Genomic DNA, 25,745 nt, shown 5'->3' on the forward strand with positions numbered 1-25,745 from the left:
TTGTTAAGCATGGGTTTTCGTTTGCCTGGTATTGTTCAAGCTAGGAAAGCTCTTCGACATCTTCCCAGTACTGCTAACCAAGCAGCTCCAGGGGCCATAGATGTTCCGAAGGGATACGTTGCAGTGTATGTTGGAGAAAACCAAAAGAAGCGTTTTGTGATCCCAGTATCATACTTGAACCAGCCTTTGTTCTTGGATTTGCTCAGTCATGCTGAAGAAGAATTCGGTTTTGATCATCCGATGGGTGGTCTAACAATTCCCTGCAATGAACGGATCTTCATTGATATCACTTGTCGCGCTTGAATAGGTTTTAAAAATATTACATAGAGTCATAGACAGAATAGGATAAAACATTTGTACAAGGTTTTTTCATCTTTTTGCTGCATAGAAGTGCAGTTTGTAACTATTAAATTTTGAAAGATTGAAGTACCAGATCCACTAATCATGAATATTATTTTTCTTCGAATTATGCAGTTGTTTTCCTTCTCTTTCTACTTATAGTATCAGTCTTCACTTGATCTGAATGAGTAAGTAATCTATTGAGTGCTGTTAGAGGAGAATAATGCAGTAATTACTGAGTAACCAAGATACCATCATTGCTCGTGAAAGTGATTTTGTTTGGCAAGCAGATGGTCTAAAGCAAGAAATGCTGGAGAGGGTGATTCTGGACACGGAAGTTATTGCAGTTCATTTCCAGCCTCATTCATAAGGTGTGATGCCAGTTGCATTTCATATACATTACTCTGTAAGACTCATATTTACCTTGTTTCCTTCAGTTCCTTCAATTTCAAGTGGAATCCCATAGTTTGTTTTTGTGAAAAAGTGGCAGGCTACCTATTGATTACAATACTTAAAAAAAAATCATTGTTCATGCCATATTGAGTAGTAGGCATGTCCCCTATTGGTTTAGCCGTTGAAAGCTGAAACAAAGTACCAGGTCCACTTGGCTAACCTTCAGAAGTCTACTCCGTAGAGCATCTGAGTAGTATATGTTTGGTCTTCCATAGAAGTTGAACTGCTGGTAAGAGAACCTGTAAATGATCACTCGTTGTTCACTCTATACATGGTTATTGATTTCTCTTTTTACAGGCGAATATGTGGTTCAATTCTTGGAAATAGCCTCTCCACATATTATATGGGATAATATTTGCATACATCTTGTATCTCCCGACCCTGCCCACTACCGGGAGGCTTATGCACCATTGTTGTTTGCTATTGATTTCTTATTTTACGTAAAAACATCATCTTGTACAATACCATTATAATGTTGCATGATGGGTTCTGAATTTCGGATATGTTTTCTGGTTAACCTTGGTGCTTAAATTCTCATGGCTGCCCTTTTTAACTCGTTCAATGGAGATACAATGTTTGAGCTGAAATTTGAAGTTTTATTGTTCCTGGATTTGCTCAGTCAAAGCTGAAGAATTCAGTTATGACCCTCTAGTTCGGGATCACTTATCGGTTAAGGAGGTTGGTTCAAAACAAAACGGTAGATGGTTAGAACGGTAGTGCTACGGGTCCTTAAACTTATATAATTTAGGATGGCATGCCACCTACCCTTGAGGTGTCACTAACAACTAATGTATAATGATTTTATTGGTTCGGGCATATCACATCAACATGCCACGTAGTGTAGTCGGACCACACAATAATTTTTCACACTTGCCTATGCAATTAAAATTTTTTTAAATTTTTTCTTTTCTTAAACATAATTTTAAAACATTCTCTCTCTCCAAATAATTGGCACAAACTAAAGTGTCAGTTGGCAGGTTGATTAGTCAAAATTGTCCAATTCTATTTGGGTGGCTTAATTGGCACAAATTGAAGTGTCAGTGGCCAATTTGGAACAATTTGATAGTCAGTAGTCAAATTGGAACATTGACCATTTTTCGGTGGTCAATGATGACATTAACCTGTAATAACTAGTACGTTGAGATTTGGAATAAGAGCAAAGGAAGTTGTTTCAACTTCACTTGACCTCCCAAAGTTGGTTTAAGCCTTGTATTTTGCTTAAACCATTGGAGACATCAACAAATTAAATTTTGGATGCTTATGCTATTGAATACGATTAGTAGGAGATAAGAAGGCAACTTCGTAATGGCAAAACAAATTAAGCACGTGATTTAAGCTTTCAATTTCTTTTCAAAGAGAATATATATATATTTTTTTAATTTCTATTAAGAAATGATATATTCAAATTCTAGAGAAAGACAGAGAAATAAATTTAGCCCTAGGACCAAATTTCCTACTATGAAAAAAATTCTATGTTATTGGTGAGTACTTACGCAAGGCTTTATTCACACCAAACGGCAAATTGATAAGGACCTTGTTTTTTAATAGGGTATTGCCGTAATAGGTGCCATTGGTGAATTGGTGAGAATGAACATAGAATCAACCAATTGCTGGATTGCCTTCACTTTTTATGTTGGTCTTTTATTTTGTCATGTTTTTGAGATAAAGTAGTAAAATCAATTTACATTCTTTTTTGCTACACAAACATGTTATTATATTGTCTTTTGCCATATAGACCTGTGATTACATTGTTTTTGCGATACAGACTTACAATTACATTGTTTTCGTACCAATGTAATTTTAAGAATAGACAAATATAAGCTAGAGGAAAAAATAGTCGACAAACTAATCAAGAATAACAAGGTGGATACATTGTCTCAAAAACATATTCATTCAAATGGTTGTCAAATACAGTGTTACATTGTTTTCAATACAACGTAACTTCCAAAATATGCCAAAAAAAAAGGACAAAAAGTTACATTGTTGTTTGAAGTGGTTGGACACGTTACTGAAGGTGGCTAGGTGTCTGGATCAACAAATTACATTATTTTTAAACACAATGATTTGCTCCGGTCGGAATTCGATAGCTATCTGGTCAGAAAATAGGTGGGTAAGGTGCGTCTCGACGAGTGGAGTTCAAATATGAGATCGTTTGTTGGAAGAGCTACAGTGGTGGTGGTTGTCTCGTGAGTGGGAGGGAGAAAAGGAGAGAGGAGGGAGGAGAGAGAAAGGGGGAAAGAGAATAGAGAGAGAGCGGATGGTTATCGGAAGCACTATATGTCTATAATTTTTCATAATCAAGGTGGCATGAGGAGAAGTGTAGGGGGTCATTTTAATATAAAATTATTAAAATGGCCCCCCACACTTCTCCTCATGTCACCTAGATTATGGATAATTATGGACACCAAAATTATGGACACATATCATTTTGGGATGGTTATATAGAGCCAAAATGCTGATGTAGAATCCTATGTGAAATGCATTTCACATAGAATTGAGAAGGGTTAAGACAAAAATTGTTGGGACATTTAGCATTGCCGTATTTATCACGCACGCACAAGGGATCCCTTGATGGGCTGTCGTGGGTAGGTTTTCGTTGATACCAATTATCAATCACTGTCTCTATGCTAAATGACATCATCTTAAAAATGATTAAACAACACCAAATTATCTCTATATATACACCACTTGTCGCACAAAACAGCAAAACATCTTATTTGTTCTTTTATGCACCTTTCAATACTTAGCAATGCATCAATCACTCATCCTTTTTTTTCATTATTTTCTTATTCCATATTTTGATTCAATCTCTTACAAAAGGGAAAAACATCAACTTCAACGTTGATCTTATTCATCGTGATTCGCCACTATCTCCACTTTATAACTCTTCTCTAACTCCATATGAGCTGATGAGAAAGGTTGCGCTACGTTCCTATAGTCGAGCCAACTTTCTTCGCGCATCTATGCTATTGATGATAAGCAATATGTGTCATCGCTCACTGAATATCAAGTCCTATTTCATGGAGGTTTATATTGGATCCCCACCCGTTGCATTCCATCTGATTGCTGACACCGGAAGTAGTCTCATATGGTAAAATATTCTCAAGATTATAAGCCACACCACTTTTATCCCCAAGTTCATCCACCTATCAAATGTTTCTTATAACCCAGATTTGCAAGGCTTTGGGCAATAGAAATGTTGGGGACTCAGAGAGTTGCGAATATGATCGTTCTTACTCGGATGGTTCATATACGTCAGGAATCCTAGGCAGGAAACTTTCCATTTAAATCTCACTACACATGGATCACATCCTTTTCACGGAGTAGTGTTCGGATGTAGTATAGAACATTACTTATATGGAGGAATAGTAATTTCAAGGTATTGTTGGCCTCGAGCAGGAGTATTATCGTTAGTTTCTCAATTGAATCTCAAATAGAATCCAAATTCTCCTATTGCTTAGTTCCCATCACTTCAAAGAAAACTAATAAGTTGAGATTTGGAGCGGGAGAATGATTTCTGGGGTAGAGGTTGTTTCAACTCCAATTGTATTTAAACATCCTCCTAATCACTACTATGTCAGTCTTGAAGGTATTAGCATTGGAGAATAAAGCAATCACAGGTCATCGTCGAGGTAAACATATCATGATAGATTCTGGAACTTTTCTTACAATGTTACACTCAAGCCTATACAATATCTCGAAACCATTGTTAAAAATGCAATCGATGGTACCCCAATAAAAATCCACCGGGAAAATTTAAATTGTGTTATTACCAAATCTATTAGACTTAACGACCTCCCAAAAATGGTGTTCCATTTTGAAGATGCAGACATTCATCTACTACCTATCCACACATTTATGCAATGTCTTGGTGATGTGGTTTGTATGACAATAGTCCCAAATGATAATCTTTCGATATTTGGAAGTATGGCACAAGTGAACTTTCAAGTGGAATTCGACCTCCAAAATAAAAAGGTTTCTTTCACTAGAGTAAATTGCGAGGCAATGTAGCATCTGGAAGCCCCTTCAATGTTATGTTACTCTCTATAACTTAAAAGAAGAGTAATTATGTCTTTATACTCCTCAAGTATATTAAGTTTAATTAATAAGGAGGAGATTATGGCTTTGTATTTTCTTTTGAATTTGCACTACACAATAATTGAGGATTTATACCATATATACAAATTGGAACTATATATGTCGCAACTTTTTAAATCTTGTATATATAGTTTATAATCATCGAGTGATATAACAAGTGAAGTCTTTCCACTAATTATGTTGAAACACTGAATGCCTAGCTTCAAATTGGCATCGTCTTCATTTGAATTAATTTGATTATCTTTAAAAATTAAATCTATTATTCTGCCATTTTGCTGTATAAATCCAGCTAGATTGATTAATAAAAAAATTGAATTGTCAATGTCACTCATAAAAAGCCAAAGCAACTAATAATAGTATTATAAATACTAATAATAAATAATATTATTCATAAAATAATGTGAAACCAAGAAAGCAAAACAATATTGCCGAATTGATTGACTCTCTTTTGATGACCGCTCAACACCGCTCCAAAAAATTTGCCACATTCAATTGCTAGTATTCTCTTTTGATGCAATAACAAGAGCACCCTAAAAAATTGCCATTTCAAATTGCTTACATTCTCTTTGGTGCAATAACAAGAGCAACCCTAAAAAATTGCCATTCAAATTGCTTATATTCTCTTTGGTGCAATAACAAGAGCACCCTAAAAAATTGCCATTCAAATTGCTTACATTCTCTTTGATGCAATAATTAACAAGAGCACCCTAAAAAATTGTCATTCAAATTGCTTACATTCTCTTTGGTGCAATAACAAGAGCACCCACAGCTGGTTGATGATTCCAATTAATAGTCTAACCAAAAATTAACACATTTTAAATAATATAGATCATAATTTTTTTTTCCAAATAATTGGTTAGAGATAATTGATTTCTCCTTCACAAAATTGAATATAGCCGGCTTTTATATATATATATACATATAAATTCTCTTATGAGGTCTAAGAATGATATCCTAACCTTTAAGATTCTTTTTTTGGGTACAAAACATTTTTTTTAAAATTTTAAAAAATATTTTTTGTGTTTTGATTAGTCTTACGAACCCAATGATATATTTTTTGTTCGAAACAAAAATCAAATAACCTAAAAGTATATTTATATCTAACGATACAGAATTATCATGAATTGATGTTTTTTTGATTGTGATTGTTGTTGAGGGTCCATCACTTGTAAGATGATCAACTAGCTCTTGACTCTCTGCAAGGGCTTCCCTCCATGCTGGGTAGTTGGTGGAATCCAAGTGTTGGGTAATGAAATTGTTGATATTGATATTATGGGTTGCCATTTTTTTTTTTGGGTCTTGGAAGGATAGAGTGAGAGTGTTGGAATGTTTTTGTTGAAGAAGAAAGAAGGATTTTTATTTGCGGACTTTGTGTCTTGGAAGGATAGAAAGAAAGGTGTTTGAACGTTGTTTTGAAGAAGTAAGAAAGAATTTGAACCTCCTCTCATACCAAATAAAAAAACTAAACTGAGATATATTATTGATTGTACTGAACTGAACAACCTAGACAACATCATATTCATCTTTATCCTTTTGTTGAAGAGGTAAAGCAGATGATAATGTTGGTAAAGATCTTTGAATGTTGAACTGTATCAGGTAACATTAATTGGTGTCTACCCTTGTCATTATCTCAAGAGATGAAGTTAAGAGATGAGGTCGTCTGCTAGACTTTTTATCAGTTTTTGTTTGTTCTGATAAGAATTGAGTGTAGTGTGACTTTTGTTGCCAACTGAAGATATATGTTGATCAACACAGCGTTTAATCTGAAGTAATGTTTGTTTGCATGGATATATCATTTGACATGAGCTAGTTACGTTGTATTTTGTACCAGACATTCACTTGAAATATTGACCCGACCATGTGCGTAATAGCATTCTTGTCTCTCTAACCACCTTATCACTCCCACTGTCTTCACGCAATTTTGTAGCGTAGCATAGTTGGTCTGATGATAACCTTCGTTGGTTATTAATATATGGACACAATGTTGTTTTCTTTTTCATAAAAACCACCATAAAAGTGGAAAGCTTTAATTAATCGCTAAAGTAATGTCATCATCATTATCCCACATCAGATTGATACCTAATCGAGTGACATATATACCAAGGCCAAGTACCTCTCACACTGTAAGGCGTATTTTTTGGGCTAAGTACTACAGAGACGGCCCAGAAGAACAAAGTCATGCGGACCTCTAGTCTTTGAATATACATTATTGCATTGTAATCTCAACCAAACAACAATGAGTTGGCTCATTTATGATTTATAAGGATTGAGTTCTTCTTAATCTAATACTTCTACTTCTGCCTAGAGCTTTGCGGTCCAAGTTCTCCTCTGAAACTAGGAAGGAATACTCTATTTTTTCCCCTCTCATATTTTGGTCTCCCTGTTGCTTGTGATTCAAGAATTTACCAATTACTTTGCAATCCGCAGATGTGATTTGAGCTGAATAACTCAAAGACGCCGTAGTTTTTCTTTTTTTATTGAATGGTACATATCATGAGGTCTGCATTGGTAGTTTTCCTTGACGTATAGATCATGGTATATTATCAGACAATTGTTTAAAGAAGCAACAATATTCATATTTGGATGTCCTTTAAGGTTCATGATATGATCATTAGGCACATGAGCTGATCTAGGGCTGGGACTGGGTCGGAATTATCGGCCATTATCGGTTAACCGACCCATTATCGGCCGGCCGGTATTGTATCGTTAACCGACCCACAGTTTCGGGCCGGTAATGGCAACCGACCCATACATATGTGGGTCGGTTGATGGTTTTTTATAATACTCAACTGTCGATTGGCCGATATTATCGGCCAACTGAGAATTTAATGAAATTGGGCCAGAAGCCCTTAAATAGTTAAATTAGTTAAATGGCCCAAAACACAAACATCAATAGCCCAAATGCCACTGCCACTGCCCAAGCCCAATATTTTATTGGCCCCTCAAACATTCTCATTCTCAGTGTGTTAGTCACTTTCACATCTTCAGTCTTCACGAATAACTCTCACTCAGTCTCTCGTATTATTTGATCTCAATCTCAATTCTAAAACCCTAGAAGCAACAATGCAAAACGATAGAGAAGAATCGAAGATAAGCCTCAGTCTCTGTCTCACTCTGTCTTCGTCCCGCAAGGAAGCTTCTCAATTCGAATCTCTTGATTCCCTTCTGTGACTTAACTCATGTAAGTAACCGTACGTAAGGCTTATATATGAGATTGATGATTCTATTTCTATGTACACTCTATTCTCTAATCTCTATTCTCTAACTCTATATGATTTTGTTTTGCGTTTTTGAATTAGGGATTAGGATTTACTAATCTAGGGTTAGGGATTGTATGTGGATTTGGGACTCTTGAGTTGGGACTTTGGATTAGCCTACTAATCTACTATAATGCTATTTACTACTTTGCTTGTTGCATGTCTGTACTCTGTTCGATTAGGGATCAAAAGTCAAAACTGAGCAGATTTTGTTTACAAAAAAATAATTCAGTAGGTTGATTTGATTAGGTTTTTGATTTTTTTGCTTGCTTTTGTAATGTTCATTTGAATCAGTAAGTGTTCTAACTTGTGTGAATCTGTGATGTCCGAACTCCAAACTCCAAATCCAATTGTTCAGCATATTTCAATTTTATTTTTTACCCGTTCTTCAGTCAGTGTTCTGCACTTCTGTGAACAATTCCAATTGTTCTTGTTCTGAATCAGTGAATCTTTTAATGCTTATACAGAAATTAGAATGACGAAGCGACGAGCCCCAAGGGCATCAATCTCTCAACCTGAAGTTATTCAACATCAACCTACTCAGCAGCAGTCTCAAGTAAGTGTCACTCAGCCAAATCGACCAACTGACCCAACTCAGCCAATTCAACCAACACTTACACAAGAAGCCATTTTTAAGCCTGGAAAAAAGAAGTCTGAAGTGTGGAAGCATTTCCATTACAAGAAGAGAGAAGATGGCTCTTATGTTATACCTCCGATGGCGGTTTGTAATTATTGCAAGACGAAGGAGTATCCTTGTGGATCAAAAAGTCATGGAACAACTAATATGAGGCATCACGTGTTTAAATCTTGCTCGGAATCTCCAGTTAGGGAGGACAAAGGTGATCCCAAGCAACCATTATTGACAAAAGACCCCAAAGGTGAGCTTGTTCCATTACACTATGATAAAGAATATGCTAAGAAGAAGCTTATAGAAATGATAGTGATAGATGAGCTCCCATTCAATATGGTAGAGGGAGCCGGGTTTAGAGCTTTTTGTCAAGCTTTAAACCCTCAATTTCTTGTTCCATGTCACAAGACAATGGCACAAGGTGTCATGAAATTGTTCCTAGAGGAGAAGGCAAAGCTTAGAAGTATCTTGTGTGGTGGTACAAGAGTGTCTCTCACTACAGACACTTGGACATCCATACAAAATATTAATTATATGGTGCTCACGGCCCACTTTATGGATGATGATTGGAATTTGCACAAAAGAATACTCTCCTTTTGTCAAATTGCCAACCATAAGGGTGAAACCATAGCTACAGCTTTAGAGAAGTGTTTGTTGGGGGATTGGGGTATTGTGAGAATTTTTTCAATTGCGGTGGATAATGCATCGGCCAATGACAAGGCCATTGACATTCTAAAAGGAAGGCTTGTTAGGAGTAAGGGAGTTGTGTTAGATGGAGCTTATTTGCATATGAGGTGTTGTTGTCATATTCTGAATTTGATTGTACAAGATGGTATGAATGTCTTGTCTGAGTCAATTGAAGGAATTAGATTGGCGGTTAAGTGGGTAAGATCATCGCCACAAAGATTAGAGAAATTTAGAGAATTTGCTCATAATGAAGGTATAGGAGGGCTGCCAATTGTATGCATGGATGTTTGTACTAGGTGGAACTCCACATATCTTATGTTGGAGCAAGCTTTGAAGTTTTCCAAGGTGTTTGACATGTTGAGTGTATTAGACTCGGGGTTCCAAGACTATTTCAAGGACCATAAGAACACTAGGTGCCCGGATGCTATGGATTGGATGAATGCCAAGGAGTTTGTCTCGTATTTGAATGTGTTTTATGAAGCAACCCTCAAATTGAGTGCTTCTAAAACACCCACCGCGCACTTGGTCTTCAAACAATTGTTGAATATTCAAATGGTATTGGATAAGGCGATGATGAAGCCACAAGATGATACATTGCATAAGGTGGCAGCAAACATGAAAAAAAAGTTTGAAAAATATTGGGGGAATTGGGAGAATGTGAATCGTTTTATTTATCTTGCGGTTGTTCTTGATCCAAGATACAAGCTGCCTTATTTGGGTTTCCAACTAAATAAGGCGGGGATAGATAGTGAGTTGGTGAAAAAGATACAAGATGAAGTAAAAAAAATGCTTCATGACATGTTTAGAGAGTATGGAGAGATTATTCCTAGAAGAAATCAACCAATTGATGGTGAAAATGTTGGTGATAGTGATGAAGGAGATGAAGAGGGTAGTGATGATGAAGATGAGGATGAGGATGATATGTTATATCATCAATCTCTAAGGGAAAATCAAATTGTTGCATTAAATGATGAGGTTGATAGATACTTGCATGAACCTCACTTGGAGGTTAAGAAGAATAAGTTCAAAATTTTACCTTATTGGAAAGCAGAGTCGGGTAGATTCCCAATTTTAGCTAAGATCGCCAAGGACATATTTGCAATGCCAGTTTCTAGTGTGGCATCCGAATGTGCATTTAGTGTGGGATCAAGGGTTGTGGATCCTTTTAGGAGTTGTTTAACTCCTAGAACGGTGGAGGCATTGGTATGCACAAGTGATTGGCTTAGGGCGGATGGATTTAGCTATTACAAGGATCCAACTTATCTTCAACTAGAGCTTTATGCAACCTTGGAAGAAGTTGAACAAGGTACCCTTTTATACTTTATCCATTTACAATTTTACATTGTTATTTGCCCTTTTATGTAATTAGAGATATATGAATTCATTAATGTTTTGATTTATGAAATTGCAGAGATTTTATCAACTCAAAATCTTCGAGGAACGCCTATTGGTGGTAGTACTTCAGCTGCTTATACAAATGATACATTCGTACAAGGTTCCACCACCTAAGGTACTAAACATTATAAACTGCTCCAACCTCCAATTATTGCATAATGCCCATAAATCATAATCTGCTCAGTGCTCACTACTGTCTGTGTCTGGAATCTGTACTCTGTTTGCACTCTGCACTACAATATGCAATCTGTATGCATTCTGTAATCTGTCTGCGCTATGCACTCTGCATTACCTTAATACTTCTAAATGTTATGCTATTATGATTACAGTGAAGCTGCTGGCTGTTGGAGAGTGAAGCTGCTGGATGTGGAATTCTGCACTCTGGAGTTTTTGTTCTGGCTCTGTTTTAGTGTTTTTAATGTTGTTTGTTTATTGCCTAGTTCATTATGGGATTGTTGGTTGGCTTGATGCCTTCGCTTCTGCCTTGTAGTATGTACTCTGTAGGCTTTGTAGTTGTTACTTGTTACTTGTTGCCTTGTTGGTTGGTGGTTACAAGTTATTTTGCTGTAGACTGTGCCAGTGTGGAGTGTGGACTTGTGGTTGCTGCCTAGCCTTGCTGGATTAGTTTGGGCCGCTGCCTTGCTGGTTGCTTGATGCACTTTGCAAGTTTGTAGAGTTACAGACTTTTTGATGCCTTGCAGATTCAAAGAGTTATGGGATTTTCTCATTTGCATTTACTTGTTTATGACTTTATGTTATGCATATGGAATTGGAACTTGGAAGTATGGATTATTGGATTGTCATTCATTATTATGGATTTGGAATTTTGGATTATGAATGCTTATGGTGCTACTATGGTACTGCCTAGTGCCTACTACTGGTGGCAATGTTTCATTATGATTTGTGAATGATAATGTGATTTGTAGACATTGGACAATGGACAATTTGAAGTGTGGTCTTGTTAGTTGTTAATCAATTAATTTCTTAAGTTTATGAGTTAAGTAGTTAACTATTTTATAATTTTTTTGTGTTTTTATATGATTTTCCATTGATTATTATTTATTTGATAATTTTGAATCTTGAATTCTTGATTATTTGATTTACTTCAGACTTTTTCAGTAGTTTGATATACATATACACTCATATATTGATATACAGAATTACAAATATGAATGACAGAATGAGAATCAGAATTGTATAGGGTCGGTTGTTACCAACAACCGACCCATATTGCAACCGACTTTGTCGGTTGCCATCCAACACCCGACCCATACAGGTCGGGCCGATAATGGTTTTAAAAATCCTTAAAAGTCGGTTTGTCGGGTCGGGCCGATAATTGGCTGATAACCAACCGACCCGACCCAGTCCCAGGCCTAAGCTGATCAGGCCAGGAATACTATCTTCTTGTTGTGCTTAATTATATAAGGTGAAACAATAATGGGGAAGGTACTGAAGAAATCAGTCTTATTTCTATGTGCCATCCTTTACAATATGGTCACTTACATATTTATTGCCTGTAACAGCAATTTTGTTTTCTTAATAGGGCATTGACAAACTTTGTTTGGCAGGTTGTTTATAGCAACAAGTGCCGGAGAGATTGATTTTGGACCTGATATTTCTTTTCATTTCCAGCCTCAGTAATCTGTGATGGCAATGCTGCATGCCAGTTGCTTTACAGGGTAAGAATCTGTTAGGGCTGAGACATAAGCCTAGACATAAGTTGTGTTAATAGTTTAAGTTGGTCTTGTTGACTATGTGTTGTATTATGTTAGCTTGTGTGGACTGCCATGTCACATGGTTCTATAGTTTTTTTAATATGTGTTTGTAGTGCTGCCAGATAAGCAATCTAGAAGAAATATCTAGGTTTCTTATTTTGGAAAGTTGTATTTTGTAAGAGACGGTGTACTCTTTTGGAAAAAATATGTGTGTGTGCTCCTGTGAGATACTGTGGTGATTTCTTGATTCTCATTCTTACTCTTGTCTTAATCTGTGAGTGTGAAGCTGTATTTCTGCTGGCTTAGTCATTGCTAGTTAGCTGGGAGGTGGTCTGTGTTTGCAATCAGTTATCAAGATTGAAGACTGAAGCTGTGTTGATGCCACCAGAGTTCAAGACAAGATTGGAGCTGGAATTCTGTGTGTTGGGAACTTGATTTCTGTGTGTGTAAACGTTGGTATCGAAGCAGTGTTTCTTTGTGGACCTGTGGTGAATCAGTTTGTGCAAACTCTTGAAGTAAGCTTCTTTCCTTTTTTGTTGTGATGTCTGCTTCATCTCTTCCTCCTCCTCCCGTTTTCAAGGGAGAAAACTATGACTTTTGGGCAGCAAGGATGGAGTCTTTCTTCATGGCCCATGGTCTTTGGCATTTGATTGAGGATGGGTATGATTCTTCCTCACTCCCAGATGATCCTACAGTTCAACAAATTAAAGATCATAATGAATTGTGGCAAAAGAATTACAAAGCCCTAATTTTTCTACACTCTGCAATTCATGAAATTATCTTTCCCAGAATTGTTGCGATTAAAAGTGCTAAGGCAGCTTGGTGTAAGTTACAAGAAGAATTTCAAGGGAGTGAGAGAGTAAGGCAGCAAAGATTATTGACTCTAAAAAGAGAGTTTGAAATGTTGAAGATGAAAGATGCAGAAACTGTGAGGGATTATTAAGCTAAATTGATTGAAATTGTTAATCAAATGAAGTTGTATGGTGAAGTAATCTCAGACTACAAGGTGGTTAAGAAAGTTCTTATTAGCCTGCCAGACAGATTTGAGGCTAAGGTGTCTGTCATAGAGGAGTCATGTGACTTGACCAAGCTTTCCATTACAGAGCTTTGTAGTAAACTACAAGCTCAAGAAATGAGGTTTTCCAGGAAATCAGAAGAGGTGACAGAAGGTGCTTTTCAGATTAAGCACAAAGGGAAGCAAGGCTCTAGCTCAAAGGAAAGCAAGAAAAAATTTAGTGATAAATCTAGGAAGGGAAAATCCCCTGAGAATTCTAGTACTGGTGATCAAACTAAGAAAAGTCAAGGCAAGTTTCCACCTTGCCCTCACTGCAACAAGACTAATCATCCTGAGAAGACTTGTTGGCAGAAATATGGGAGACCTCAGTGTAAGATTTGCAAGAAGCTGGGGCATATTGAAAAATACTGCAGACTGAAGCAGAATCCGGGTCAGTCAGCTAGTACAGGCTCACAAGAGGCACATTATTCGAGTAACCCGTAGCAGGGAGTGAAGGATCACTTGTTCATGGCTGTGGGCAATTCAAAGGTTCTTGATCTGAGTACTTGGCTCATTGACAGTGGCTGCACTAGTCATATGGCCAAGGACATTGCTATGTTTACTTCACTTGACCGATCAGTGAGAACCAAAGTGAAGCTGGGTAATGGAGATGTAGTGCAAGCTGAGGGGAAGGGCGCTGTTACAATCAGTACCAAGCAAGGTACTAAATTTATTTCTGATGTGCTGTTGATACCTCAGTTAAATAGAAATCTTCTCAGTGTTGGACAAATGATGAAAAAGGGTTATACTCTTTTACTTGGTGATTTTTGTTTCACTATATTTGCACCTACTGGTGGTGAAAACGCAAAGGTTAAAATGGTGGAGAACTATTTTCCTTTGCATATTAAATCTGTTAGTCATGGTGCCTTTACTATGAAGGCAGATGATTCTATGTTGTGGCATAGTAGATATGGGCATTTCAATTTTAAGGCTCTGAAGCAAGCTTGTGATCAACATATGGTGAGGGATATGTTTGTCTCTACTGTCAGTGGTCATGTTTGTAATGAATGTCAGTTTGGGAAGCTTCATAGGCAGTCTTTTCCTGTGAATTCAGCCTGGAGGGCAACTGAGAAATTACAATTGATCCACACAGATGTGTGTGGACCAATGAGTATGCCATCTTTGAGCCAGAATAAATATTTTGTGCTCTTTATAGATGATTTTACAAGGATGACTTTGGTCTACTTCATCTCAAGTAAAGCTCAAGTGTTCTCTGTGTTCAAGTAATTCAGAAGTATGGTTGAAGCTCAAAGTGGGCAGAAGATTAAAAGTATTAGATATGATAATGGAACATAATATAATTCAGAAGCATTTGATCAATTTTGTGAAGAATTGGGAATTGCTCATCAGTTAACAGTGAGATATACACCCCAGCAAAATGGGGTTTCTGAGAGGAAGAACAGAACTGTTATGGAGATGGCCAGATGCATGTTAGCAGGTAAAAGGCTTCCAAAATAGTTTTGGGCATAAGCTGTGTACACCTCAGTGTATTTGCTTAATAGGCTTCCTACTAGCTCAGTGAAGGAGATGACCCCTATTGAAGTTTGGTTGGGAGTAAAACCTTCTGCCAAACATCTGAGAATATTTGGTTCAATATGTTATAGTCATGTTCCTACAGTAAACAGGAGCAAATTGGATCAAAAGGCTGAATTAGGAATCTTCTTGGGTTGTGCTGCTCAATCCAAGGGATACAGAATTTATAATTTGCAAACAGAGAAAATTACAGTGAGCAGAGATGTAATTGTGGATGAGTAAGCCTATTGGGATTGGGAGAATAAGAAAGTTGAGAAAGAAACTGGTTTTTTGCAAGTGTCTGACATAGGCAGTGGTAGTGCTCCAGACAGTGATTCTCAATTGGAGAATTCTGATAATACTGACGATAATAGTTCAACTACTAAGAAAATGAAGTCATTGGCAGAGATTTATGAGCAATGTAATGTTGCTACTGTGGAGCCTTCTAGCTATGTTGAAGCTGCAAAGTTCTGTGAGTGGAGGCAAGCTATGAAGGAGGAGTTGGATATGATAGAGAAGAATGATACTTGGAGACTTACTGAAAGACCTAAGGACAGAAATGTTATTGGGGTCAAGTGGTTTTACAAGGTCAAATTGAATCCTGATGGCTCAGTGTTTAAACACAAAGCCAGACTTGTGGTTAAAGGCTATGCTCAGGAAGCAGGGGTGGATTATTTTGACACTTTTGCTCCTGTAGCAAGGCATGATACAGTGAAACTCCTCATTACACTTGCAGCTTATTTTGGCTGGAAAATTTATCATTTGGATGTGAAATCAGCCTTCCTCAGTATGTTAGAAGAAGATATTTATGTTGAGAAGCCTGAAGGGTTTGAAATGGCAGGTAATGAAAATCTGGTGCTTAAGCTCAACAAGGCACTTTATGGTTTGAAACAGGCTCCAAAAGCTTGGTATAGTAGGATTGATTCTTTCCTACTTAGTCAAGGGTTTAGGAGGAGCAATAACGAGGCTACTTTGTATCTGAAAGGTGGTGATGAACGCTTTCTTGTTTCACTTTATGTTGATGATTTTCTGGTAACTGGTAATGATCTTGCAGCTGTGGAAGTGTTCTAGTCACAAATGGAGCATGAATTTGAGATGACAGATCTTGGTTTGATGAAGTATTTTCTAGGCATGGAAGTGCATCAAAGTAGCTCAGGTATTTTCTTATCCCAAAAGAAATATGCAGTTGATATTTTGAAGAAATTTAAGATGGAGAAATTTCAGTATTAATGCTTCGAATGCTGTTGGTCTACCGAAAGGGACCTGAAAAATATCATTAATCATTCACTTAGCTACATGTTTAGGTCGGCTGTGATGTGGACTGATATATAAGCACACTTCATGTGAACATCATTATGGCCTATCTACCAACTAGATGCCCTAATCCATATTAGTTCACTGCTCATAACCTCTACTTTACCGTTATATAGTTCAACAATTATTCTATCTAGTCCTAGGAACATTCATGCCAAAAATGGAGAGGCCGGCTTGTTTATGGACAGTGGATTAGGTTATCTGAATAGTTGTTTCCTGGTTTGAGTTCAGTGAAAATGCCAAGTCTGTCAAATCTGTTTTATTGCATTGTTCTCTTATCAGATAATATCACATGTGGTGGTGATATCACCCTGGAAAAGTATAGCAGACATGATTGAATACTAGCTAGTACTAAAATTAATGGTGTTCATCTATACAAAATCTTTTTATATCTCCAATTGGTCCTGCATGTTTCTTGAAGTAGTGGAACATGGGTTGTTACAAGAATGCAATTGCTCAATAACTGCTATATTTCTGATGGTTAGTTGGATAACAAAGCATGTGATTGCCTTGTGACCTTGTCTCTCACAGAGCCCTATCTAGTTTCCTCTTGGTCATTACTCAAAGATCACGTGTTCTTGTATAAGCTCTTTCATCTATAAATACTTGTCTGTGTGTGGATTGGGCAAGCAAATCAAGTTCTAGTATTCTCAAAACACCAAAAGTTACCTTTTTTCGTTTGCCTGGTATTGTTCAAGCTAAGAAAGCTCTTCGACATCTTCCCAGTACTGTTAACCAAGCAGCTCCAGGGGCCATAGATGTTCCGAAGGGCTACTTTGCAGTGTATGTTGGAGAAAACCAAAAGAAGCGTTTTGTGATCCCAGTATCATACTTGAACCAGCCTTTGTTCTTGGATTTGCTCAGTCATGCTGAAGAAGAATTCGGTTTTGATCATCCGATGGGTGGTCTAACAATTCCCTGCAATGAACGGATCTTCATTGATATCACTTGTCGCTCGAATATGTTGTAAAAACATTACATGGAGTCATAGACAGAATAGGATAAAACAGTTTGTCCAAGGTTGTTTCATCTTTTTGCAGCATAGAAGTGCAGTTTGTAACTATCAAATTTTGAAAGATTGAAGTACCAGATCCACTAATCATGAATATTATTTTTCTTCAAATTCTGCAGTTGTTTTCCTTCTCTTTCATAGAGCTACTAATAGTATCAGTCTTCACTTGATCTGAATCAGTAAGTAATCTATTGAGTACTGTTAGAGCAGTGATTACTGAGTAACCAAGATACCATCATTGCTCGTGAAAGTGATTTTGTTTTCTCCAAATAGGGTGTTGGTGGACTTTGTTTGGCAAGCAGATGGTCTAAAGCATGAAATGCTGGAGAGGGTGTTTCTGGACGGGGAAGTTATTGCAGTTCATTTCCAGCCTCAATCATAAGGTGTGATGCCAGTTGCATTTCATATACATTACTCTGTAAGACTCATATTTACCTTGTTTCCTTCAGTTCCGTCAATTTCAAGTGGAATCCCATAGTTTGTTTTTGTGAAAAAGTGGCAGAGCTACCTATTGATTACAATACTTAAAAAAAATCATTATTGTTCATGACATATTAGTAGCAGGCATGTCCCCCTATTGGTTTAGCCGTTGAAAGTTGAAACAAAGTACCAGGTCCACTTGGCTAACCTTCAAAAGTCTACTCCGTAGAGCATCTGAGTAGTATATGTTTGGTCTTCCATAGAAGTAGAACTGCTGGTAAGAGAAACTGTAAATGATCACTCATTGTTCTCTCTACATCATGAGGTCTGCATGGGTAGTTTTCCTTTACATATAGATCATGGTATATTATCAGACAATTGTTTAAAGAAGCATCAATAAGTCTTATTTCTATGTGCCTTCCTTTACAATATGGTCAGTTACATATTTATTGCCTGTAACAGCAATTTGTTAACATTTTGGGCCTCCATTGTCCACCCCTAAAAGGCCTAATAGAGGGTGGGAGTGTACCCTTATTTATACAAGTCACCAAGATCATTCTCAGCCGATGTGGAACTCCAACACAATTTTGTTTTCTAAATAGGGCATTGACAAACTTTGTTTGGCGGGCTGTTTATAGCAACAAGTGCCGGAGAGATTGATTTTGGACGTGGTATTTCTTTTTCATTTCCAGCCTCAGTAATCTGTGATGGCACTGCTGCATGCCAGTTGCTTTACAGTGTAAGAATCCATATTTACCCCTTTTTTTTTCCGTCGGTTGCTCTACTAATTTCAAGTGGAATCCAGTAGTTTCTTGCCGAAAACGGCTTGTTGTTTGTGAAAAAGTGTGAAACTAACAATATCAATCAGTGGCATTGACTACAACAATACTTAACTGATTGTTATTCTTGCCATAGTGAGTAATGGATATGTACCATATAGGTCAGCGGGCAAACCAAGTACCAAATCCACTTGGTTAACCTTTAAACATCAGCTGGGCATACCAGTACTAATGCTTGGAATGCTGTAGATCTACCGAAAGGGACCCTGAAAAATATCATTAATCATTCACTTAGCTACGTGTTTAGGTGGGCTGTGATGTGGACTGATATATGAGCACACTTCATGTGAACATCATGATGGCCTGTCTATCGACTTGATGCCCTTATCCATATTAGTTCACTGCTCATAACCTCTACTTTACCGTTATATAATTCAACAATTATTCTATCTAGTCCTAGGAACATTCATGCCAAAAATGGAGAGGCCGGCTTTTTTATGGACATTGCATTAGGTTATCTGAATAACTGTTTCCTGGTTTGAGTTGAGTGAAATGGCCAAGTCTGTCAAATCTGTTTTATTGCATTGTTATCTTATCAGATAATATCACATGTGGTGGTGATATCACCCTGGAAAAGTGTAGCAGACATGTTTGAATACTAGCTAATGGACTTCATCTATACAAAATCTTTTTAAATCTCCAAGTGGTCCTGCATGTTTCTTGAAGTAGTGGAACATGGGTTGTTGCTTGTTACAAGAATGCCATTGCACAATGACTGCTATATTTCTGATGGTTAGTTGGATAACAAAGCATGTGATTGCCTTGTGACCTTGTCCCTCATCGAGCCCTATCTACTTGCCTCTTGGTCATTACTCAGAGATCAGAGATGAAATGTTCTTGTATAAGCTCTTTCATCTATATATACTTGTCTGTGTGTGGATTGGCAAGCAACTCAAGTTCTAGTATCCTCAAACACCAAAAGTTGCCTTTTTTTCCTTCAACTTAAAGTATTCAGAGATTTTCTTTCCCTTGTTAAGCATGGGTTTTCGTTTGCCTGGTATTGTTCAAGCTAAGAAAGCTCTTCGACATCTTCCCGGTACTGCTAACCAAGCAGCTCCAGGGGCCTTAGATGTTCCAAAGGGCTACTTTGCAGTATATGTTGGTGAAAACGAAAAGAAGCGTTTTTTGATCCCAGTATCATACTTGAACCAGCCTTTGTTCTTGGATTTGCTCAGTCAAGCTGAAGAAGAATTTGGATTTGATCATCCGATGGGTGGTCTTACAATTCCTTGCAGTGAAGACATCTTCATTGATATCACTAATCGCTTAACCAGGTCATGAAAGAGTACTTGGACATAGAAGAGGCTGACCAGTTTTGTAGACATTTAGCATTACCATGTACAAAACAATTTATTTCATCTTTTTTCCTGCATAGAAATGCAGTTTGTTACAAAATCTCTTCATTGAGAATTAGAAATATCAGATCAACTGATTCTCTAGACTCTGTAATTCTTTACTTCTCTCTTTAGACCTACTCTGGAATTGTTCTCCTATTTGTCCTCAATATTATCCAAGGGTTAGAGTTTGGTCTGGAAATCTCTATCTATCTTAATCGGTAACATGACGCTGTGGTGAATATGGTGCAACAATGAGTTGGCTCATAGATGATTTATAAGGTTTGGGGTTCTCTCTTAATCTAACACTTCTACTTCGGTGGTCAAGTTCTCCATCTGAAACTAGAAAAGAAATGATCTATTATTCCTCTTATGTTGACCTCCCCGTTGCTTGTGATTCAAGAATTTACCTGTTACTTTGCAGTCTGCATTTGTAATTTGAGCTAAATATCACAAAGATGCCTTTGTTTTTTCTTTTTTCTCTGAATGGTTACATATCACGAGGCATGAATACTTTCCCTTACTTAAAGAAGTATCAATATTCATATTTGGTTGCCCTCTAAGGTTCATGACATCATTAGGCACATGAGCTGAAATGTCATTAGGCCATGAATGTCTTCTTGTCGTGCTTAATTATATGAGGTGAAACAAAAATGGGGAAGATACTGAAGAAATCAGTCCAATTTCTATGTGCCATCCTTAACAATCTGGTCAGTTACATATTCATTGCCTGTAACAGCAATTTTGTTTTTCCAAATAGGGCATTGACCGACTTTGTTTGGCAAGCTGTCTATAGCAACAAGAGCTGGAGAGATTGATTCTGGACCTGGTATTTCTGTTCATTTCTGGCCTCGGTAATCTGTGATGGAAGAGCATATTCCCACCTGACCAGATGACCAAACAATGTCAGGAGCTGCATGCCAGTTGCTTCACAGTGTAAGAATCCATATTTACCTTTTTTTGTCCATTTTCTTTACTAATTTCAAGTGGATCTAGAAGTTTCTTGTCATAAAAATGGCTAGCTGTTCGTGAAAAAGTGCAAAATGGCATGCGGGTCGCTTCACAGTGTAAGAATCCACATTTACCATTTTTTGTCCAGTTTCTCTACTAATTTCAAGTGGAATCCAGTAGTTTCTTGTCATAAAAATGACATTGATTACAATACTTAACCGATCATTGTTCATGCCATAGCGAATAATAGATATGTACCATATGGGTCAGCGGGCAAACCAAGTATCATGTCCAGTTGTCCACTTGGTTAACATTTAAACATCTGTTGGGCATCTCAGTCGTAATGCTTGGAATGCCGTAGATCTACTGGAAAGAACCCTGAAAATGTCATTAATCATTCACTTTATACTTTGCTACTATGTTTAAGTGGGCGCTATATTGAGAGATCATCATGGGTCCCTGCTGTTACTTGCTCCTTGAGATGTCTGTTGGCTTCGCGAGTTCATTTTGGAGATTGACTCAACCAACGTTGTTCATGCGCTTACTTCGGATGAATTTCTTGAGTCTAGGTTGGGTCACTTCGTAATGTAGGCTAAATCGTTAATGTCCGCCATTGTCTTGCTCGTATGGCAAGGTTTGAGGGTGGGAGCCGGGTTTGGAGGGCTGAATGTCCTGTGCAGGTTGCGGCCCTTGTTGTCAGGGACTGTCAACTTTGTCTGTAGCTGTTTTCTTTTCTTAATGAATATCTTCTCTCAAAAAAAAAAAAAGTAGGCTGTAATGTGGACCGATATATGAGCACACTTCATGTGAACATCATGATGGCCTGTCCACCAAGTTGATGCCCTGATGTTTTTAATATAAATACCATATTACTTCACTGCTCATAACCTCTGCTTTACCGTTATATAATTTAACAATTATTCTATCTAGTCCTAGGAACATTCATGCCAAAAAGAAAAGCTGGCTTTTTTTTATCGACAGTACTTTATGGGTTGTTACAAGAATGAAACTGCTCAATAACTGCTATATTTCTTATGATTAGTTGGATAACAAAGCATGTGATGGCCTTGTGACCTTGTCCCTCACCGAGCCCTATCTAGTGGCCTCTTGGTCATTAGTCAGAGATCAGATATCACATGTTCTTGTATAAGCTCTTTCATCTATATATACTTGTCTGTGTGTGGATTGGCAAGCAACTCAAGTTCTAGTATTCTCAAACACCAAAAGTTATCTTTTTTCCTTCAACTTCAAGTATTCTGAGATTTTCTCTCTCTTGTTAAGCATGGGTTTTCGTTTGCCTGGTATTGTTCAAGCTAGGAAAGCTGTTCGACATCTTCCCGGTACTGCTAACCAAGCAGCTCCAGGAGCATTAGATGTTCTGAAGGGCTACTTTGCAGTATATGTTGGAGAAAACCAAAAGAAGCGTTTTTTGATCCCAGTATCATACTTGAACCAGCCTTTGTTCTTGGATTTGCTCAGTCAAGCTGAAGAAGAATTTGGATATGATCACCCGACGGGTGGTCTTACAATTCCTTGCAGTGAAGACATCTTCATTGACATCACTAATCGCTTAACCAGGTCATGAAAGTAATGACTTCGTGCATGGCCAGCTCCCATAGTGTGACGTGACGTACTTGGACATAGAAGAGGCTGAACAGTTTGGTAGACATTTAGAGTTGTTATGTACACAACAATTTATTTCATCTTTTTTCCTGCATGGAAATGCAGTTTGTTACAAATTCTCACCAAATTGAGAATTAGAAATATGAGATCAACTGATTCTTTAAACTCTGTAATTCTTTCATTTTCTCTTAGACCTGCTATTGAATTGTTCACTTATTTGCCCTCAATATTATCCAAGGGTCAGAGTTTGGTCTGGCAATCTCTATCTGTCTTAATCAGTAACATGACTTGGTGTAACAATGAGTTGACTCATATATGTGGGGTTCTCTCTTAATCTCACACTTCTTCTGCTTAGAGATCCGTGGTCAAGTTCTCCATCTGAAACTAGAAAGGAATACTCTGTTTTTTTGTCTTATTTTGATCTTCCCGCTGCTTGTGAGTCAAGAATTTACCCATTACTTTGCAGTCTGCAAACGTAATTTGAGCTGAATAACTCAAAGAAGCCTCTGTTTTTTTTTTTTTTTTTTTCTTTTTTCCCTGAATGTTTTCATATCATGTGGCATGGGTAATTTCCCTTACATATAGGTCATGGCATATTATCAGGCAATTGTTTAAAGAAGTACCAATATTCATATTTGGATGTCCTTTAAGGTTCATGACATCATTAGGCACATGAGCTGAAAGGTCATCAGGCCAGGACTGTCTTCTTATTATGCTTAATTATATAAGGTGAAACAAAAAATGGGGAAGATACTGAAGAAATGAGTCCTACTTCTATGTGCGATCCTTCTCAATATGGTCAGTTACATATTCATTGCCTATAACAGTAATTTTGTTTTTCCAAACAGGGCATTGACTGACTTTGTTTGGCAGCTGTCTATAGCAACAAGTGCTGGAGAGGTTGATTCTGGACCTGGTATTTCTGTTCATTTCCAGCCTCAGTAATCTGCTTTGGAAGAGCGTATTCCCACCCGAGGGGAATTGTGCCAGAAGATCAAACAAATTCAGGAGCCCCATGCCACTTGCTTTACAGTGTAAGAATCCATATTTACTTTTTTTTGTCCAGTTGCTCTACTAATTTCAAGTGGAATCCAGTAGTTTCTTGCCATAAAAATGGCTTTTTGTTGTGAAAAAAAACCATTTTTATAATCAATCAGTGGCATTGATTGCAATACTTAACTGATGATTGTTCATGCATAGTGAGTAATAGATATGTACCATATGGGCCAGCGGGCAAAACAAGTATCATGCCCACTTGTAATGCTTCGAATGCTGTAGTTCTACTGAAAGGGACCCTGAAAAATATCATTAATCATTCACTTTATACTTTGCTACTATATATGAGCACACTTCATGTGAACATGATGATGGCCTGTCTACCAAGTTGATGCCCTGACAATATTAGTTCACTGCTCATAACCTTTAATTTACGGTTATATAATTTCACAATTATTTTATCTAGTACTTCATGCCAAAAATGAAGATGCTGGCTTGTTTATCGACTGTACTTCATTAAATTATCTGAATAGCTGTTTCCTGGTTTGAGTGGAGTGAAAATGCCTAGTATTTTAAATCTGTTTATTGCATTGATATCACCCTGGAAAAGTATAGCAGACATGATTGAATACTAGCTAGTACTAAAATTAATGGAGTTCATCTATACAAAATCTTTTTATATCTCCAATTGGTCCTGCATGTTTCTTGAAGTAGTGGAACATGGGTTGTTACAAGAATGCAATTGCTCAATAACTGCTTTATTTCTGATGGTTGGTTGGATAACAAAGCATGTGATTGCCTTGTAACCTTGTCCCTCACCCAGTCCTATCTAGTGCCCTCTTGGTCAATAGTTAGAGATCAGAGATCACATGTTCTTGTATAAGCTCTTTCTTCTATATATACTTGTCTGCGTGTGGATTGGGCAAGCAAATCAAGTTCTAGTATTCTCAAAACACCAAAAGTTACCTTTTTTTTTCCTTCAACTTCAAGTATTCGGAGATTTTCTTTCTCTTGTTAAGCATGGGTTTTCGTTTGCCTGGTATTGTTCAAGCTAGGAAAGCTCTTCGACATCTTCCCAGTACTGCTAACCAAGCAGCTCCAGGGGCCATAGATGTTCCGAAGGGATACGTTGCAGTGTATGTTGGAGAAAACCAAAAGAAGCGTTTTGTGATCCCAGTATCATACTTGAACCAGCCTTTGTTCTTGGATTTGCTCAGTCATGCTGAAGAAGAATTCGGTTTTGATCATCCGATGGGTGGTCTAACAATTCCCTGCAATGAACGGATCTTCATTGATATCACTTGTCGCTTGAATAGGTTTTAAAAATATTACATAGAGTCATAGACAGAATAGGATAAAACATTTGTACAAGGTTTTTTCATCTTTTTGCTGCATAGAAGTGCAGTTTGTAACTATTAAATTTTGAAAGATTGAAGTACCAGATCCACTAATCATGAATATTATTTTTCTTCGAATTATGCAGTTGTTTTCTTCTCTTTCTACTTATAGTATCAGTCTTCACTTGATCTGAATGAGTAAGTAATCTATTGAGTGCTGTTAGAGGAGAATAATGCAGTAATTACTGAGTAACCAAGATACCATCATTGCTCGTGAAAGTGATTTTGTTTGGCAAGCAGATGGTCTAAAGCAAGAAATGCTGGAGAGGGTGATTCTGGACACGGAAGTTATTGCAGTTCATTTCCAGCCTCATTCATAAGGTGTGATGCCAGTTGCATTTCATATACATTACTCTGTAAGACTCATATTTACCTTGTTTCCTTCAGTTCCTTCAATTTCAAGTGGAATCCCATAGTTTGTTTTTGTGAAAAAGTGGCAGAGCTACCTATTGATTACAATACTTAAAAAAAAATCATTATTGTTCATGCCATATTGAGTAGTAGGCATGTCCCCTATTGGTTTAGCCGTTGAAAGCTGAAACAAAGTACCAGGTCCACTTGGCTAACCTTCAGAAGTCTACTCCGTAGAGCATCTGAGTAGTATATGTTTGGTCTTCCATAGAAGTAGAACTGCTGGTAAGAGAACCTGTAAATGATCACTCATTGTTCACTCTATACATGGTTATTGATTTCTCTTTTTATAGGCGAATATGTGGTTCAA

General features: G+C 37.3%; 4 protein-coding genes across 10 annotated transcripts in view; all 4 read left to right on the forward strand.

Annotated features, from left to right (window-relative positions):
• Positions 1 to 23,721, forward strand: part of LOC120002142 (auxin-induced protein 15A-like) — a 47,892-nt gene extending 24,171 nt beyond the window's left edge. For 2 of the 7 annotated variants that reach the window (XM_038850749.1, XM_038850748.1), the window contains 3 exons: positions 17,584 to 17,643; positions 17,738 to 17,847; positions 18,487 to 20,792. In XM_038850749.1, the coding sequence (XP_038706677.1) occupies positions 19,702 to 20,004 (303 nt within the window). In that variant the 5' untranslated portion in view covers positions 17,584 to 17,643; positions 17,738 to 17,847; positions 18,487 to 19,701 and the 3' untranslated portion in view covers positions 20,005 to 20,792. Of the gene's footprint in view, positions 1 to 16,164; positions 16,295 to 17,583; positions 17,644 to 17,737; positions 17,848 to 18,486; positions 20,793 to 20,817; positions 20,994 to 23,299; positions 23,430 to 23,504 lie in introns of those variants that run through there. The other 5 variants (XR_005469119.1, XR_005469120.1, XR_005469121.1 and 2 more) reach the window with 5 other exon arrangements.
• LOC120002538 lies at positions 13,114 to 14,070 on the forward strand. The gene is made up of 2 exons (XM_038851305.1): positions 13,114 to 13,500; positions 13,549 to 14,070. Exons 1-2 carry the CDS (start codon positions 13,114 to 13,116, stop codon positions 14,068 to 14,070), a joined length of 909 nt encoding a protein of 302 aa, XP_038707233.1.
• LOC120002150 (auxin-induced protein 15A-like) lies at positions 22,291 to 22,825 on the forward strand. The gene has a single exon (XM_038850758.1). The coding sequence runs from the start codon at positions 22,291 to 22,293 to the stop codon at positions 22,591 to 22,593; it is 303 nt and encodes a 100-aa protein (XP_038706686.1). The 3' UTR covers positions 22,594 to 22,825.
• Positions 23,722 to 24,090: 369 nt separating the features above from the next.
• LOC120002145 (auxin-induced protein X15-like) lies at positions 24,091 to 25,093 on the forward strand. Its single transcript, XM_038850753.1, has one exon. It carries the CDS (start codon positions 24,648 to 24,650, stop codon positions 24,948 to 24,950), a length of 303 nt encoding a protein of 100 aa, XP_038706681.1. The 5' UTR covers positions 24,091 to 24,647; the 3' UTR covers positions 24,951 to 25,093.
• Positions 25,094 to 25,745: the final 652 nt, after the last annotated feature.

The sequence above is a fragment of the Tripterygium wilfordii genome, chromosome 7, assembly GCF_013401445.1.
Source record: "Tripterygium wilfordii isolate XIE 37 chromosome 7, ASM1340144v1, whole genome shotgun sequence".
NCBI lineage: Eukaryota > Viridiplantae > Streptophyta > Magnoliopsida > Celastrales > Celastraceae > Tripterygium > Tripterygium wilfordii.

Coding starts and splice junctions, on each gene's coding strand:
- LOC120002538 (XM_038851305.1), top strand. CDS start 13,114: ATGTCTGCTTCATCTCTTCCTCCTCCTCCCGTTTTCAAGGGAGAAAAC. Junction 13,501..13,548: donor AGATGAAAGATGCAGAAACT/GTGAGGGATTAT, acceptor AATCAAATGAAG/TTGTATGGTGAAGTAATCTC.
- LOC120002150 (XM_038850758.1), top strand. CDS start 22,291: ATGGGTTTTCGTTTGCCTGGTATTGTTCAAGCTAGGAAAGCTGTTCGA.
- LOC120002145 (XM_038850753.1), top strand. CDS start 24,648: ATGGGTTTTCGTTTGCCTGGTATTGTTCAAGCTAGGAAAGCTCTTCGA.